The 19,577-nt window shown below is 38.4% G+C and overlaps 1 protein-coding gene across 2 annotated transcripts in view; it reads left to right on the top strand.

The window, feature by feature from the left end:
- The window catches only part of LOC126261662 (nardilysin-like), a 392,468-nt gene that overhangs the window by 342,402 nt on the left and 30,489 nt on the right, over positions 1–19,577 (top strand). For both annotated transcript variants that reach the window (XM_049958559.1, XM_049958560.1), the window contains exon 20: positions 3,961–3,988. In XM_049958559.1, coding sequence (XP_049814516.1) covers positions 3,961–3,988 — 28 coding nt within the window. The remainder of the gene's footprint in view (positions 1–3,960; positions 3,989–19,577) is intronic.

Here is a 19,577-nt window from a genome sequence, read left to right as displayed (position 1 = left end):
TTTTCCTCATTATTAGTAATCACTGGTTGGTTACCAAATTGAGGTACTATGTTACTACGTTGTGCTCTATTATTACTTGGCACAAATTCCTGCGAAGTTACTGTACCTAAGTTCAAAGGTGGATGCTTCTTCTGATAATTATCGTTGCCATTATTTCTGTTGCACTGGTGTACTCGAGCTAAGTTGATCTCATGTCTTTTAAAATTATTATTAATATTCCTTTTGTAATTCTGATTTTCACTTTGGTGTGTGCTCTCGTTGCAGTCTTTATTTAAGGCATTAAGTGCATCCACAAAGGACAACAATTCTTCTACTGTTTTCCACTCACTATCTTTCCTCGTGTGAATGGGTAATCGTCTTATTAAAATTTTCTCTAACCCCTCTTCTTCCATTGGAGTATCTAAGTACTTCACCCGTGTTAAATGCCAGATGAAATACTTTCTCATTGTTCCCCACACATTATTGTAATACTTCGGGTCCCACAAATCTAATATCAGTTTTTCCTGCGCACTAGCGGACCAATATTTTTCCTTAAATTTCTCCTGGAGGTCTCCTCAAGAAGAAAAGTTCTCGATATTTACAGTACCACACTCTCAGGCTTCCCCTAAAAGGTACCCAACAGCAAATTCAATCGTCTTCAAATCTTCCCAGTTCTTCAGAAAGCTTGGTTAAATCTTTTCAGAAAGTGAGTAGGATGTACTTTCCCATCCTGCTTAAACTAAGGGAATTGCCTAGGTAACTCTGAATTGGCTCCCCATTGTAAATCCGTCATTACCTCACTAGTCAATACCACGTTAGGAGAAGTCACCCTATTATCTACTTTAACTTGGATAAGTTTGAATTCTTTCCGTAGTTCGTCCATACCTCTCTTGGCATTACCAAGTTCCAAAGAAAAAATGGGAGATATGTTGTTGGATGTTACTCTTGCGGCAACTTTTCGTTCTATAATCTCTTCTACCTGTTCCTCCAGACTACTTATATTTATTATGTCCAAGGTTGCTAGTTTCTCCTTAAATTTTCTATGTTTTCTACTTGAGTATTAATGCCTGCAATTTTCAATTGGACTATTGGTATTAATTTATCCTGCTTTTCAACAGTTTCTTTCCAGATTCTACAGTGTTACATTTATCTTCAGTATCAGATTCTAACTTCTTTGTCAAATCCTGAAGTTGATCATTCTGTCTCTGATTAAAGTCAGTGAACAGTTGATTTATGTGACTGCTTAAAGAACTAGTTAGTTCACCTTTCAAATCTGCCTTGAGATATTCTACTTTAGCAGTTAAAGCATCGAATTCAGTCTTCAAATTTCCCATACCTTCACATAAATTACTAAAGTCTTTACTTTGTGAATCTACCTTAGCACTTAATAATTCTAAAGTTTCATTCTGAACATCCAATTTATTATTTAATTTAGTATTCACTGAATCTGTCTTAAGACTTTGAGAATTTAAAACTGCATTTAGTTCCTTTCTTAAAGCCACTGAATCTGCACTTTGGGCTTTGATTAAATTTACTAATTCAGACCAGTCTTGCACTTCCTTACTCACTTTAATAGCCATGGCTGCTTCTGAAGTTTCCCCAATTCTCTGTGTATTTTTCATATTCCTATTAGTTTTAGATCTAGTAATCATTTAACAAATTAAGTATAATAAATACACCAATAAAAGTCACTCTACTCTTTGTATCCCTTCTCGCTAAGGTACTAAAGTTCTGTTTTGCACTCACCCGGTGTAGAATTCTCGCAACGTAGTTAAGCGGATGTGATGGCAAGTCAGCACCGTTGAACAGCAAGCCAGCGGCATCAGACATTGGTGTTGACGTCGGCTTCGATAGGCAGCTGTGGAAGCTGGTCAACACCTGTGAACCACAACTGGTGCCCGTAGTGTCGGATATTGTCTCCGCGTCGGCGTCGCCACGATGTGTGTGAGAGTTGTGTACTCCCCCCACTGGATCTTCTTAGTTGAATTATTCTCATCGTATCTCTTCTTAGTATAAGTCGGCCACGTCGATCTCCAAAAACTTCTCCGAAGAATAAAGCTGGTTAAGGGAATTTGATTTCTTACTCTTTGGTCTGAAGATGACCACAGTAGTGGTCGAAACCAGTCACCGTAAATAATAAATAAATTGTGATCAAGACTGTATTCGATAGTAAATTACTGATCTTTTTTTATAAGAAATTTATAGTTATTTTAATCTGTGGAACCTTGCTTTGCAACTGGGCTTTGGTTGTATTCAGTAACTTTTGAATGATCAAGTCACTTGTATTTTCTGTGAAACATAATATTGTCTGTTAACTTGTTTTCATTATATTCTGAAGGTGAAAAATTTCTATATTTATTTGTTCTGTTTTAATTATTGCTCATTGATTTTATGCCCAAACACTGCTTGAAGTAGATCCATTTTTCTGAATTGAAATCAACATAAGACAAGAAAGATAGTTCATTTTGGAAAAAGTATATTATTTTGCTATTATCACTATCAAGAAGTGAATTGCTTTTGCACCTCTACAAATTTAAAATAAGATGACATATTCCATATTAGCCAGAATTGAACAAATTCTAAAGATACAATAAAAAAGCCTTAGTTTGAGTCAGTCTAGGATTGCTTCAAAATACACAGATACATCCTCTTTCAGCTGCATTCATAATGTGGCACCCTACAGCAGTACTAGATAGTAATGTTGTAAATGTGGCTCCATGATTAGTTGTAGAGCCACCTTAACGTACATGAACACAAAAGATGTAGCTGGATGAATGTTTTATCCATGTACACTCATGAGCAACTGAATTAGACATCTAGTTAATAGTGTGTAGCATACTTTTTTGGAAATCACAAAATAGATTTCATGAATCATCAAAAGTATTGAGAAGGCATCCTGACCTATGACTGCTTCATCACTGTTCACAGGTCTCAGATACTGGTCAGAGCTGATCACCAGTGAAACGTATCTCCCTCAATGGCATCTGCAGATAAGTTCAATAAAATCGTGGATCGTGGCCAGAAGAACTGGGGGGGGGGAGTCATCCCAAAAAAAGTCCTGATGTTCTCAAACGGTTTAGGATCAATGGGGTGGTGCATTGCCATGCAGATTGTATAGGTTGTTGTATGTGAAAAAAATAGATGCATACAGTCGTAGGTTCCTGTATCCTGTGCATTTGAGAAATGATGGCAGAGACATTCAAGGTCTCATTTCATCCCTTGTGCACATCTGTTACTAATAACATCACCGCTACCTGAATGGTGTTTCCAAACTCAATGCATCACCTCATGAGGCTTTTGGCATACTCTGCCCTTGATTCATTTGTCCTTGAGAATACTTCTCATGCTTTGAGTGTGTGAGGGTGGTTTTCCTGTACACATGCTAATTTATATTGATGTGTGGGGTGCAGGCACCTGTATCCCCAGTAGTGAGTAAATGCTTCTCAATTATCTGGATATTTAACTATTGTTGATGCTGCTGCTTTTGTGCTGCACTGAATTGGTGAGCAGTTTGCTGTATTTTGCCCTGTCTATCTGCTGTTATATAATCTGTGACATCAGCAACATGTCAGTGATTGCTCTGGTACCAAGATATTCATAGTGTCTTGCCATGATGAAATGCATTCATATTCCATGACTTCTCCATCCTGCACTCAGTCATCATGCTGATGGCCAATACAAGGTCTGACAACATACCTACTATTCCACACATTGCATCAGTTGCTCCTGAGGCTACATGCTAACATGTCTTCTAATGGATTACATTTTCCATACTGCTACAGATATTCTGGCATCAATTTTATTTTTAAACCTGTACCTGCTTATAACAACTGAGTCACAGTAATGAGCAAAATTTTGAGGAAAAATTTAGTGTATCATTACAAATTGCTGCGAAGACACATAATTATGCAAAAGATATGTGTTAAATATTTTCAGATACACTTTTAAGTTATATTTCATTGTAAGTCTTTTTTTTTTCAGGTGGTGGGATGTAAGGATGCCCGAAAAGGTAGGCTAAATGCTTCTTTGGTAATCTGAGTAAGAAAATTCTTGAAAATACCTGTTACTATTTGTGATTGATGAAGTAGAACACTTACAGATTTTTTACGTCTCATATTATTTCTACAGCATTTCTGGCCTGTTGCCATTTCAGTGCTTTGTGGTGGATCAGTGTGCCCCTAACCCTTATTTTATATCATTGTACCAGGGCGACATCATTGGGAAGTGAAGTGAAGGCTTTTTTGTGACCAAGAATCAGTTGAGGAGGTGCAGCAATCTTGTTTATTTAAATCTTTCAGTATAAGGTTGGATGAGGAAATAATTTTCAGTCCCTGCGACTGGATGCAATTTTGGAACACCAAATGTCTAAAGATCAAACCCTGTGCCAGACATCAGAACTTGCCCCAGCCCGACCAGTGCATCATTGGTAACAATGATGGCTTGAACCCTGAAACTGATGAGGCTGGAAGACATAAGGAAGGCACAGATGGCCTTGTTCCAAAACAGAGACCTTAATAACTAACATGATCTATTAAATGTTTTAAATTCTTTCTCTCCCAAACCAGCAGCATGACTGGCTGTCAACATTCATATTTAAAACACACCAATTACTAACATGCAATTAATGAACAATTTAGGACTTGATCAGCAATGACAGTGAATTGAACGCTTCAAGAAATTAAAATTCTGATATCAAGGGAAAGTGAATGTCAAGGCAGAAAAAGGACTGGTCAGAGAAACACAGCCACCTACTGATATTGATGAACAATGACAACCACACCTGTAGCAGAGTTACTTACCTACATAACTCAGATATTACTGAGTACTCAGTAGTAATGGTTGGAATGAATTATTAGGCACCAGCAGCAGCTTACTAAGCTACAGCCAAGCTAATTCTCAACCTACGGCACTCATTTCATATCAGTAACTTTGTTAACAGTACTGGGCATATACACCCTGGGAAAAACCTAAAAAATTTTTCATCTGGGGAAAAAACCCGGGAATTTTTTAGAAGTCTGGGAATATTTCATTGCTCTACTTTTGAGTTAATTTTTGTAATTTTGATGGGTAAGAACTTATACTCAAACAAAGAATTTCACTTTAGCTCACTGCTGCAGAATAATACTGCTACAGTAAAACACAAATGAGAAAAAAAAACACCAGTATAAAACTTAAGTTGCAGAGAAAATGCACCATTTACAACAACAAAATGCAGTGCATATACAAGAGTCTGCTGAGAGCAAAATGTTTCAAAGGTTTTGAGATGAAGACTATGCAATACTTCGTAACAACAAACCGGTTTTGATGAGAGTGCCATCACAACTGTTTAAATTAGATTCGTTTGAGCAGTTGCTAGCAGGCTTATGCTGCAGTCACACGTGAGAAGTGCATTCTCCTACTTCCCGCTACTTGAAGCTTGGCTGTTAGGAGCATAAGCAATAGCTCCAAGCAGGCAGATGCTACCCAGAAAAATTGTTCTTGCATGCCCAAGCTGCCAGATTTGAACATGCGCAGAGCAGTCAAAGTTGTAGAGGAGAGTAGTCTCCACATGACATGCATTTACGTTTAGTGATCTTGCTGTTCTCTCTTCATTTACAGCTCTCAAGTCAAATGAAAACAAAATGGATTTCTGTGACTGGGAGCAATGAAATGAATTAAAATACATTCACATAGTTACAAAGACTAAAATTTTATTTCCACATTATTGGCAAACAAGCAGTAATCGCTTTGCAGGCTGATGAAGTTATTTTCATCAGTTTGCTAAAGAAATTTGACTTTTATTAATCTTTTCTGCAGAGGAAGTAAATTTATTTGAAATGAATTGTTTCATCCCACACTGTTAGCAAGTTTCAACTGTGTACTGAATTTAAAGTGCATGTTTTCATCTTCTTGCACTTTTGACGTTATGTCGTAATAAAGAATCAGGTGTGAGATAATGCAATAATTGTACTCCAAGAAAACTGTCTTCTTAGCAGAGTTTTATATAAACGTTCTCAAGTCTTTGTGTGGGTAAAGGCCCTTGTCTTTGCCAGTGTTCACATGTGCCAATCTGCATGCTCCCGGGTAGGGGATTTTGGTAATTATGTATGGTCCTGTGTATAGTAATTGCCACTTATGGTTCAGTTTTCGAATTTTTGGGGATTTGGGATGTGTTCTATGTAACACCTATGTCCTGTGTAAAACTGTTTTGTATGTTCAACTTTCTGTCATCAATTCTTTCCTGTATTTAGCCCATATTTCAGGGTTGATTACTGCTTGTACTTTATCATCCAGTGATAATTCCAGTATTTTTATCTTGGGTAAAGGTTTTTCCCGTTCGTCTACCTGATTGCAATTGTACAACAGCTCATTTGGTGTAAATCCAGCTGATGTATGTGGAAGGTTGTTAACAACTTGTAAGAAAGGAATGACATATTCAATCCACTTGGTATGTTTACGAGGTCTGTAGGTCCTCACAAACCTGTTGAATTCCTTAAACACACTTTCTATAGGGGCGCTTCGGGATGAAATTTGGATACTAAAATGTGTTTGATTTGGTTGGGATCTACAAACTCCTTCCATTTACATCCCATAAAATATGAGGCATTATCTGATAATTTCTGGTTTTCCTAATCTTGCAAAATACTCTTCTTTAATTAGTCTTATAATTGAACTGCCTGTAACTTTCTGTACAGCATACAGTTTTATGTATTTAGTGAAAATATCATACAGGCCTACTATATATTTTACTTCCCCTTTACCTCTGGGATAGGGTCCAGCCACATCTAACAATACTTTTTCAAGAGGTTTCTTAGCCACAATGGGATTTAGTTCTGCCTGTTTGGAGATGTTAGAATGTTTTGCTTTCTGGCAAACAATACACTTTCTTACCACCTGTAGTACTCTTCACCTTTCACCTAAGGTTAGGGAAATAACAATATTTAGCTATTTTATCAGTGCATTTTGCAGTGCCATAATGGTGCCAAGTATTGTGTGTGTATAAGGTAAATTCATTCACACATTCCTCTGGCAAACACACACACCATTTCTCTTGTTCAGGAGGTTTCCTATGGAACAAGAACCATTGTGAATAGTGAAAAACATTTTTGATTTTTCATCACCATTATGTGCAAGTTTTGCTCTTACCTTACTCCAGCATGTGTCCTCTGCTGTAATTGTTCCATGTTTGCACATGTCAACATAGTATGGTCGGAGTGTTTTGTCCTCCATCAACATAGCTCTTATTTCACCTTCCTGCTCTAATAGGTTGTTGAATTCCTCTAAGCCTTGTGGTATTCGAGAAAGAGCATCAGCTATTATGTTTTGATTTCCTTTTATGTATACTATTTCAAAGTCGAATGAGATTTCCTTCTTCCTCTTCTACCATTTGGAAAAGGCATGCACCCAGACCATGAGAAGATGCGTCGGTGCAGAAACAAAAATCTTTCCTCATGTCTGGTTGAGATTAAATATTAGCATTTAATAGGGCTCGCTTGTCTGTTTTTCCGGAGTAGATTGAGTAGAGCATCACTGTTCATAAGTTGGTTAGGGATGAATTTCCTGAAAAATGACACTAGGCCTAAGTAGGCCTTAATTGTTTCTTGTTTTGCAGAATAGGGCAGTTCCTAAGAGCATCAAGTTTTTTAGGATCTGGCATTATGCCTTGCGAAGAGATTATGTGTCCTAAAAATTTTACCTTTTGGTGTTCAAAATTAGATTTCTTGAGATTTGCTGTTACTCCATATTCGGAAAAACGGCTCAATACTTGTTCAATTAATCTTAAATGTTCTACCCAAGTGGGTGTAGCGACTAAAAGGTCATCCACATATACTGTTATCTTACTCAAAAGTTCTGGCCCTAGCACCCCGTCAAGTGCAGAAATAAATACACCTGCACTTCATTCAATCCTAACAGTAATATTTGAAATTCGAAGCTCCTGCCCCCACATACAAAGGTGGTATACTTCCAACTTTCTTCATGTAGTTTTATTTGCCAATATGAAAACTGGAGTTAGATTATAGTAAGAAATTAAGCGTTATGGAATTTCATAAGCTGTTGCTCTAAATTGTTTGGACATGTTCGGACTGGTACAATAATCTTACTAATGTCAGGTGTGTCGAGGACCAACTTCCAATATGTTGACCCCTGGCATTTGGTTACACCAATTAGTGTCCTTGGAGGCTCTCGACTGAAATTCTCTTTGTCTCTGCGTGTTATTCAGCATATGTGTGCTACTTTGGTGGCCGAATTCCACTGTCTGTGTGTTGTTCAGTTGTCGGTTATTGTTTTGTGTTTGCCAAGTGATCGGCTGATTTTTGCCGGTAGCATGTGTCTGTACATATTGTACAGCCTGGCCAAATGCTACTCATCCATTGTAATTGTGTTTGCTAATTTTTGCCCATTTCTTTTATATCCACCTTTGTATTTACGTCTTTCTCCATTTCCATTGTGATTACCATTACCATTACCATTATCATACATCTGTGTGGGGTAAGGTTGCCATCCGTGTTGTTCTATGAATCCATTGTTTACTTGTTGGTCCATAAATCTCTGTGTTGCTATCGGCATATTAACAGGTTTCAGTTGTACTGGTCTCTCTTCTTGTATTAAATCTATTGAGTCCAGTACAGATAGAAAGTATTCGGTGACATGTTCCGGGATGGTAATGAGTTTTTCCTTAATATGGGCAGGAAGACGGCTCTTTAAAATTTTCATCACATCTACTTGAGGTACTGGGTTTGTCCAGTATCTGATTTTATTCAAATATTTTTCAAAAGAGCCCCTTAAGCTTCTGTACTTTCTATTGAATGGAGCTGGGTTGGATACTTCATGTCTGAGCCTCTCTTGTACGGCCTCAGACCAATACTTGTCCTGAAATGATCTCTCAAACTGTTTGTATTAGTGGCAACATTCCGCCATGCCCATAGCCCACAGCTGAACATCACCCTGTGTGTATCCAACAACAAATCTAATTTTCTGGGCTTCAGTCCAGGTACAAGGTAAAACATTTCGAAATGCTGTGATAAAGAACACAGGGTGTGTTCTTTTTCCTTCAGAAGTAAATATCAGAAATTGTCGATGCCTAAGTAATCCCTCATCTGCAAGTAATTTTGACAAGCATGCCTTGCTGTCAGTGGCAGGCATGTTTATGTTTGCTTGTGGGGTACCACATGGCAACTGCACTTGCTCGACAGGTCCAACAGCCGGCAAGTGTTATTGCATTGTGCAACTTTCAGTATTTTCCTTCAACGGGCCAACCCCATATTGTGAGTAACCAGTGAAGGTATCTAACTTCTCTAAAAGCATAGGTTTGTTTTCTGTCATATGTTGTTTTGGAATGTCAGGAGGTTTAGTAACACTACCTCGTAACCTTTCCTCTGCTTTCTTTAAACCCAACTCCATTTTATCCAGAAGTTGACTTTCTTTCTCTAAAAGCTTCTTCTACAGTATCTACATAAATTTTGCATTCTGACACTACCTTTTCAGCAAGGGTCCTGCCCTTATTCAGCATCCTGGCTTCAGCTTTTTCAGTTATTTCCTTTTCATCTGCACATGACTTATCTCTCTGTTTTTTTTTTTTTTTTGCAAATTCTGACTCTAAACTTAACTGATCTACTCTTAGACTCAACTTGTGTATTTCTGTAGGTAGGTTTTTGCATATGTCTTGCAGGTTGCTGACTGCATTTGTCACATTTTTTACTGACGCATTCACATGGGATTGCGTATCCTGAATTTAGGAGTATGCTTCACTGAGGTTTTGCCACTCACCTGCAAGTTGTTCCTGTTTACGATCTACAGGTTACCTTTTCTGTTAAAGTATTTATGTTGTGGGAAAAGTTGGTAATTATTTCTTGTTTTAGTTGTTTAACTTCCTGGATAGTTAACTTCCCAGATAGTTTGTCAGATAAGTCAGTGTGTATATTTTTGCTCACCTCACTGAACTGTTGACTAATACTATTCTTGAAATCGTTAAATGCCTGATTTTGCAGTGTAAGCTGTTGCCCTATATTTTCCTGATGTTTTGTGAACTGCTATGTTACACTCTTAAGCTGTTGTGTTACACTTTCTTGAAATTCCTGTTGTGTTGTAAGCTGTTGTGTTATTAGTTGCACAAATTGTGTGAAATTGTGGTTGGCACTAGTAACTGTTTCCTGCCCTTGCATTCGCGACGTACTGAGCAAATAGTCAGAGAAAGTTTTGCTGTCACATACTTCAGTTTCACTATTTGGAAAAATGTTTCCCGGTGAGAACTGAGAAATTGCCCATTGAGTATTATAAAAGTGACATCATGACAAGTTATATCACCAGTGTCATCATTTTTTAATAATGGAATGCCAAGCTGGTTGTTTTGGTAGCCATCGGCCAGTTCACGAATTGGCGCGTTACTTTCAACTGTTGGCAAGGTTGGATTTTTGCCATCTTGGCATATTGCATTTTGTAATGAATTTTCAACAGTGGCCATTTCCTTTGACTCCATTGTTGAAAAGTGTTTAGCAAAATTATGAAAAGAAAAAAAAAATCCAAAAATGGATTTTTGTTTGTATCGGTATCTTTCAATTAGATCAGTTTTATGTGTATTTTCATTAATGAACGTGAGTATTCTCTGATCTTACAGAATTTGCAAGAATTATTTTGCACCGTAATGTTGACTTTATACAGAGTTTTGTCTTTTATAGAGAAATGCACTTTCTGTGAAGGATATTAATGAGAAGGAAAAGAGATTATTTGCTGCAAGAGAGATGGCGCCAAGTGCGGCCATGTAAGCATACAGCGTAGCAGCTTCCTACCTTAACTGCTAAAATCTGCATTCCTGGCGTGTCTTGATTGTAGGCATTATTTAATTTTTAATTTGCTCCTTCAGGTTGCTAATAGTTCCAATCTCATGGACTTGTAACAAATGCAACAAAGGCCTCATTAGTTTCTTGTAATGATAAAATGGATTGGAAACCTTAATAAAAATTTACTGCTTAAATAATTAAAAGGAAAATTTTGAAAGAATAATTGAAAAAACAAAATTGGAAAGTACTCATATTCTGGGTGAACTTTAACTGGCACTAATATAAACAGACCTTCAATATTGAATACATATCTTCAGCATTTAACTTTCGTAAATTTATGTACATCCTCTTTTGTTACCACTTTTGTGTGTGGAGATTGGTATGATAATACTGTTTCCAGATCGCCCCTCCTTTGCTCACGCGGTCCTTTTGATGCAGGATTCTTGGCGTGGCACGGAATAATGAACAGAAAATGACTGAGTGAATAAACTTTACTATCTTGATGACACTTTTTTACTGTACAATTGAAATACACAATTTTTAACAATGTTAACTCGGCAGAACTTGCAATACGTCCATCCGCTATCGCATATAGAGACAAACAGCTGAATTAAAGGAATTAAAAAATTGAAGAGCATCTCTCGCCTTGTTTTGTGTCTTATATGTATAAAATGAAAAGAATGAGAGGAAGAAAGAAAATAATAATGTAGTTCTTCACACCTTCCGAACAAAATGTTGGACTGCTGCACATGGTCAGGTGATGCCCCACTACACATGAAATTCGAAACAGAAATGGGACGAAAGGTGTACGAGCAGAGCAAACACCAAGCGTGAACTTCCTACATCATTGCAGCTGTGCGTGCACAGTAACTCCTGTATTCTGCCACTCTCTGGCAACTGCTCAAACAAACCTGTTTCTAACAGGTTGTGGGAAAATATTGCAAATGGTGATTTGAGAAGTATTACTATCAAAGTAAATTTCCTTTTGTGCAAGGTCAATGCTGTTACATGGGAGGATGTGTGATGATTTTTTAAAATCACAAAGCATTTGACTCTCATTCAAAACTTAACACTTTGAGAACCAGTTTGAAAATTTGTGTTGGATATGTCTTAAAGGGAAACACAAGCAAAAAAGATCAATATTGTATGTGAAAGCTTAGCTTTTCTTGTAGCTATGCCCTATGTATATAAATTTAAATCATGAACTTTTCGTATTTGTGTGTTCGTGCTGCTTAACAGTGAATTTGCTATTGGCTGACTGCATGACATGTCCTATGCTCTTGATATCTGCTGTCATTTTCTGGTGGCATGTCCTATGCGCTTGATATCTGCTATCATTTTTTCGTGGGATAACGTGACGTGAGCTGAGTTTTGTTTTGTAAAGTGCCGGTCTATAAAACCTTTACCATTCAAGGGATTGATAAGTTTTACAGTTTTGAAGGAAAGTTTACTGTCACTGAACACAGAGAAAGTGTATTTTCATCTGGGAAAATGTGTAGTTTTAACTGGGAAATCCGGGAAAAGTCATGCAGTTGGTTTCCTTGTCCATGTATGTACCCTGCAGTGACGTAACTTACACCTAAGGCTGTAGCCATTTATTGAAAGATGAATGATTGGTGTTGACAATTCAGGTGGGCAGATGGAAATGTTGCTGGACATGGCTTATGGCAACTCATGCCCCATTGGTGCTGCTGCTAGCATTCTCTAGGGGGCTGGTGGGGAAGGAGGGGGGGGGGGGGACTCAACAACAAGCAGGTAACATTTGTATGCCTGATTTTACTTACAGTTACTTATATATTTGCAATACATATACTAAAGGGAAAGTACCACTTTGATTGCTGTCAGAATCTGATTTAGAATGGTCTTCTTGTGACTACTCGAGCTATCACTGCTTCTTTCCAGATGTATAAATAGCTTTTCAATGGATTCCTCCATAACACCTACATTTTTGGGTGCCTTTCTGATGACACTTGCAATGCTGTTCACAATTTTTGTCCAGGTCCTGCTTCTCACTTGCCTAACAACTTCCACAAGTAGTTTCTCTTCGGATGTGGCGACTTCTATGGCATTGAAGTGCCACAATATTGAGTAAGTCACCATTCTTCAAATTTGCTTTAAGATCCACTTTTCAGCCACTGAATAAGTTTGTCTTGCTTTATTGCTGAAGTTCGTGTCTTATCATGAACAGTGGAATAATATGGAGCATTATCCATGATAGTGACAGATGATCTGGTCTGATTTCTCATAAGCAGTGTCTTGAACTACTCTTGAAAAACTACACAGTTCATCTCTTCATCATAATAAACTTCCTTTCTCGAAAAAAACATTAACAGGCAGCTTAGCACAAAACTGTCCTATGTGCCTGCACATAAAACAAAAATAACATATGCACTACTGTTGTTCACTTGGGCATTCCATCATTCCAACCTCTATGTAATGAATGGCTGATAGTAATCCAAGTTTCTTCTAACCACACTGTACTTTCCAATCTCACACTAATGATCCTACACAGAAATTTGCTATACCATGCAACATCATCTGCTCATTCCATTAAGATTTTACATCTGTTAGACACTGAATAGCTGAAACATATGTCTTTGAGTGCTGTAAGCAATGATAATTTGCTTCCTTTTAGAAAATTGTCTTTCCAAAAAAACACAAACAGTTTAGGTAATGTGGTATGTTCCTTTCTCGTGTAATAGAAATATATACAACAGCAAACAGCATCTTTCTAGAAATCGTCTAACACTATCACTTTCATTTCCTCAGATGCTTTTTTCCTGTGACTGCAGCATTGTTGTGCCACTCCCATCACAGTTTGTATTGTACTGTTATATTTCCCTATTGTTTCAGCAGTATGGTTGCTTAATTTCAAAGCTGTTGCAGCCCTCTTAATGACATGAGCAACAGGAAATAAGGATTCACCTATCCCTGTTTCTTTCTGAAAAATAGTTCCTCATTAAACACACAGATTCGTGGGCCTGCATGTGTAGCATTCTTTTCTTCCTCTGTTTCATTTCATGTGTCGGGCTGGCACTACTTATCGCACTTTTCATTGTTTGATATGAAACGGAAGAAACTAAACACTAAAATCCACAAAAACAAAATAAACTATAAACCAAACTTCTATTTAGACAAACTATAGCACTGGTTACAAATCAGAGAGTCACTAGTATGTTTCAGAGAGGCACGTACATCACATTTGCAGCACAGTAATGTTTCTTGTCCTACCTGCTCGAGCACAGTCTGCTATTGGTTGGATTACAGCAACTAGGCAATAGAAGAACACTACTGAGCTGTTAATACCTAGGAGTCGTCTCCCAGACTATGGACGTAGCTTAGATATAACCTCAATATACCTTTATAAATGCACAGGCTTTGGCCTAGTGGATACTAACAGTGCCATAAAATTGTATGGCAATAGCCTTGCTAGTAATAAACACACTAATATCGGCTTATCATTTCGTATAAGCAGATCCAGTCTAGGTACAGGCTTTTGCAGTATAAAGCTCAGGCTACCCTCTGATTAAGCAGGTGAACTGTGACAAAGCACATACATTATTCTTTACAATCATTCATAATTCCCAAACACATGAGAGCAGTATGTTCTGATCATCACAAAGGCAACAACTTAAAATATAAACACAGATGTATGTTCACTCAACACAGCCACAAGATTAAGAAACAAAACAGACAGTGAGAATACTCGAGGCAGACAGTGAGCAACTTAATGCCACAAGTCAAAATTGATAGGCAGATTTGTTTTTGAATAATGGCAAGATGCACAATGAGAATACTCGAGGCAGACACTGACCATCACAAGGCAACAGCATAACTAGATGTGCACATGTTCATTCAATACTCACAGCCAACAAGATCAAGACAGATTCATAAAACATAGCCAGCTGAAACTCAATGCTCACTCAGATACATCTTTCATGAACCAACTGTCCTCAGCCAATCCAAACAGGGACACATGTGACCGAGTGACAGTTCTAACAGAAGTGGCTCAGCTGGTTTTAGTTTTGCCAGTCACATTCAGTTACAGTTGCTTAACACTTCACAGTACCACAAGTGGCACTGATTGACCATTTCCTCCCAAATGACACATGGGTTTCATTCCATATCAGTGAACTTACAATGTGAATGGTGCAAGCATTGATATAGGAAATCAGTACAAGAATTCAATCAATTCCACAACTCAACAATCTCAAAACACTGTTGATAGCGCAAAGCATCAGACAGATTATTGATCCCTAATCTTCCAGAAGTTTTGCACACAATGGAAACATAAATCCCCAAATTTACCAACCACATGTCACTGCAGAAACACACTCAAAATCAAATTTCCCTAGACGGGGTGCCTAAACCAACTGGGAAAACACACACACACACACACACACACACACACACACACACACACACACACACACACACTACACACCACGCCAGTGCAAAACTGACAGCTATAAATATCTGATCTGCCAAGCAGTTTGCATATGAAAAGAAAACACAAATGTCCCTAACCATGAACCACCATCATTGTAGAAACACTCAGAAGTGAGCCAAAATCAATTTCTGAGGACGTGATACCATATTGACTAAGAGTACACATGCACACGTCAAATTGCCTGTTCTTCCAATGGGAAACAAACTCTAAACTACAGTTGGTAGAATGTATCAACTTTAGCCAATTCTTTCATAATTTGCAGTGAATAACCACACCTTTGGACAACTGAGCAAAATACTTGAGGCTCTTCCACTTCTTAAGAGAATACTGAATAGTATACAATTTTATTCTGCTACACATGATGGTGCAATGGAAACCTGTCATATCATCTGTGTACCCGACATCATGCCTGAATGATTCAAGGAGCAAAATGTTTCACCACAACTGTTAGAGGAGGCCCATATTGTTGGCTAATTCCGCCCTACTGCATGTCATGAAAGAGAAGATGATCTCTCCAGCCGCTATCCTATCTCCAGCCATTACAAGCCTCAAGTTGTGAAAACAGCCACCAGGCAGCGCTACTTCGTGATGGATTGCTGCTCGCAATATGTGGGGGGATTTTGAAAATCCTCAAAAGGCAAGACCATTTGTCTCATGCAGTATCTAATTCTCCTGGTTGCAAACATGACCATTCTTGTAACCCTCACTTCAGACCACAGCATTTATTGAACATAAATAATTTCCATAACAACAATGTAAATTGTCAGTCCCTGAACCAAATATTCATCAGAGCCACAAACAGAAATTGTTCTAAGCTCATTCAAGAGTTGGTTGTGGCATTAGTGCAGTATCCCATGGGGTACACCTATCGCTATGACAGAGACTTCTGGATCCACCCTGTACTTACCCCAAATGTGGTCACACACATAGGCACCCACAAGAAAAGGCTACATCTGCTTCATGTTTTGGGGCAGACACAAGAGATCCAGAAGCTTCTTGTGAATGCATCCATGAAGAATTTCCACTCGGCTTCAACTATTAACAGCCATGGACCTGGAAGCTAGGAAAGTGCTTAGCACTGAAGTCAATTTTGCAGATCCAATATCCTTCAGTACTTGCACTTTAAAGGTGCTAATGAACTATTCTACCAGTCGATTTGAGACTGGATGTAAGAACAGTGTAATAATGTGTTTAATACCATTCTGGGTGTGAAACCTTTAGGAATAGGACGCTTTGGATTGGGGACCACTACCATTCATGTATTGCAAAGATCTGCTCCAAGGCTCCCAACATGGTCACCATTGACAGTTGAAGGAACACAATGTGTGGGAAATAGAAGGCATTCACCAGGATTAACCACATGGACAACAGGAAACAGAATGCAAAGTCGTCTTGGATACTTCTCCATTGCTGCTTGTATGCATGCCATTGTGAGAATGCCTGTGATGGGACGAGTTGGTGTGCTTATAGTATGACACACTGTCACACCTTTTATGAAATATTGTCATAGACACAAAGCCAGTAGACATTATCTCAGTGTGTTAGTTGCCTCATCCTAGAAAACACCTAGTGAGATTGACACTTGAGCTGAAGCACCAAACATTGCAGACAGCATGGTACTGCTACCCAACCACATGCACCATCTTCTGCAAGGGGCACAACACCTTGCCAGACTGGAAGTTGCCGCCAGTGAGGATGAAAACAAGGTGAAGACAGGGAGGTTCAGCACTGGAGCACTTGATAGGCCAGCCAACCCAGCTGGACATTGAAGAAGCAGTCACATCAAGATGCGTTACCAGTGTCCTGTGAGTTTGTGGGTAACTCATCGAGCAATTGTGCTGGTTAGCTGATTTCTGGCAGTCAAATTCAGGATCAGAGCCTGATAGAAGGTGGAATAGCGCATCTGCATTAGGATGCTTATCAGAAATGTGGCAATGAATAGAATATTGTAAATTTGCCAAGTAGAGTCATATGCTGAAGATGAAACGTGGGACTGATAAGTCACAAGACAGGAGGCTACTTGGAGGGTCAATTTTAATTTCTGAAAAGCCAGATTGCACCCTTCAGACCACTAAAAAGATAATCCGGTTGAGGGTGTGGGCTATGGAGATTGCCTTGGGGATAAATCATGCATAGTAGTTCACATTTCCTAGAAGTCCTTGTAGGCCATTGCTGAATTTAGGCACAGGTACAGTATATTCTGACTAGCCTTCACGCATTTTGTAGTGAGCCAAAGGCCATTTCACTGAGGATATAATGTAAACAAACATATATGATTGATGGTTGAAGGAAGGTGCATCTGGAAAAGTTACACTAAGACCTTTCTGTCAAGGACCACAAAAACCAGATGAAGTTGCACTAATATTCATTTTTATATGACCAGTGACCAGAAATATCATCAGGGTACTTTACACAATACGAAATCCAGGCATTAGCCTGTTCAAGGATAATCTGGAATATGGCAGGGCACTGGTTACACCAAAGTTATCCTGTTATATTGATATAGTACAAATTGTGTCTTCAGGACTAATATCTCCTGACTGTTTTCGTCAAGAGGCAAATGAAAATACACCTGTATAAGATTGCCTTTGGAGATTTGTCTACCTCCTAGAAGTTTAGAAAAGAGTTCATCCTAAGAATCAATGTTCTGAGCACTAATGGCTTTTTAAGTCTTCAGTCAGTTGAATAGACCTGAGCCTGCTGGTTTTCTATCCAACACTAATAGTGTTGCCCACAGACTGTTGAAAATGGAGACAAAATTTGTTGTGCCCATGTGTCAGGCCCAGTATTTACATTATCCTTAATGCCCATTGGCATCAAACAAGCTTTGCAAAATCTTGCATCCGCTGTCAGATTTAAAACTGTGTGGTCATATGACAATCCATTGCGTTCCCCAAATCCAAGTTTAAACAGTGCTACAAATTGCATATGAAGCTTGTTACTCAAGGTACCAATGAGCTAATGGTACGCACTGCATGATGATGAAGATGTGGAGATGGAATATGCATCAAGGTCGAATATATTGTTGACTGACAGATCTGTCACAAATGACTCTATTCGAGACACCTGGTTGTAAGTGACTGTTAGTTGCACAAGTCCTAGAAGTGACATGTCATAGTGGCTGTCTGCTAACAATTTTGAATTTTGATTGCACTGCACTCAGCAAGGGAGTGCCCACACAGGTTTATCACTGAGATCGAGACACCAATGACAAAAAGAAGTTACTGGAGTGTTTGGTATGGTTGCATGTAACAAAATTTTAAGTACTGTCAGCATCTGATGATTGCTAGAAATTTTATTAATTTGCGTTCGCTGGGGCCACTGGCTGGTGTCCATCGTGCTGTGGGATACCTCCACTATGTAACTTTGATGTGAACAATCACATCACCATCCTTGTAATGTGGACATTCCCATTTGGCGTCTAAGCAATTTGGAAACAAAGTGTACCACCGCAAAAGATGCACAACATTATCCAGGGATTTCAGAGAACAAAACTGGGTGGCCACTTCTGAATGAAACTTGTTTACCATTTTGGAATTTGTGGTGGAAACTCGCTGTACTGTATCATGTCGGCTCTGGGCTACCTGAGATGTTGCTACCATGTGAATTTTCTTTGGAAAATGATGAGACAATAAAGACATACGTCAGACAATGGTAACACTGGTGGACTGGACAGAGGGTCAACTTTTGAACCAAGGAATATAATTGAGGATTTGTAGACAGCGAAAAGGCCTATTAGTTGTTTGGACATTTAATCTAACTTGCCTGGAAATGCTGCACAAGGGGTTTTCATGTACTTCCCAGTCCCGTTGATTCTTGTTAAATGACTGAAGCTGCTGCTGTTGATTCTGTTGTAGTTTTAGCCTTTTTGTTGATTTAGCCATTGCTGCTGTTGTTTCTGTTTCAGCTTTAGATGTTGTTGTTGTTGTTTTAGCTGTTGCTGTGAAAGCTCGAAAAATCTGGTGTCCATGATTGCACTTGGTGGACCAAAGTTGCAATGGTCTCATCGCAAATGTGACGCTCACTTCAGCTCACAAAATTTATTGAACTAAATTACTTTTGTAACAATAATATCAACTGCCAGTCTGTGAATCGAATAGTAATGGTTCTTAGTAAAATATCCATCTTGCAGGAGGAGAGTCTGACGCATGGGCTACCGATTTTGATTAGTTTTTGCAAGGAAATTTTATATTGAAAATGGAGAGACATGTTTCGGATTTTGCCAGACACTCCCTAGTTTTTGAAAAAAATTGAGGTCAATGTTGATGACAGCAAATCATATTTTCAATGCCATACATCCAAAGATCATTTAAAAACAAACATTTTTTATTAATATAATTATGTGTCTGAAGTTAATAACATTTGAGTTACTAACATTTTTGTGTTTTCAT

The sequence above is a fragment of the Schistocerca nitens genome, chromosome 1 (genome assembly GCF_023898315.1).
Source record: "Schistocerca nitens isolate TAMUIC-IGC-003100 chromosome 1, iqSchNite1.1, whole genome shotgun sequence".
Taxonomy (NCBI): Eukaryota; Metazoa; Arthropoda; class Insecta; order Orthoptera; family Acrididae; genus Schistocerca; species Schistocerca nitens.
Note: the sequence above shows the minus strand (reverse complement) of the source record. Positions and strands in the feature narration are given on the sequence as shown.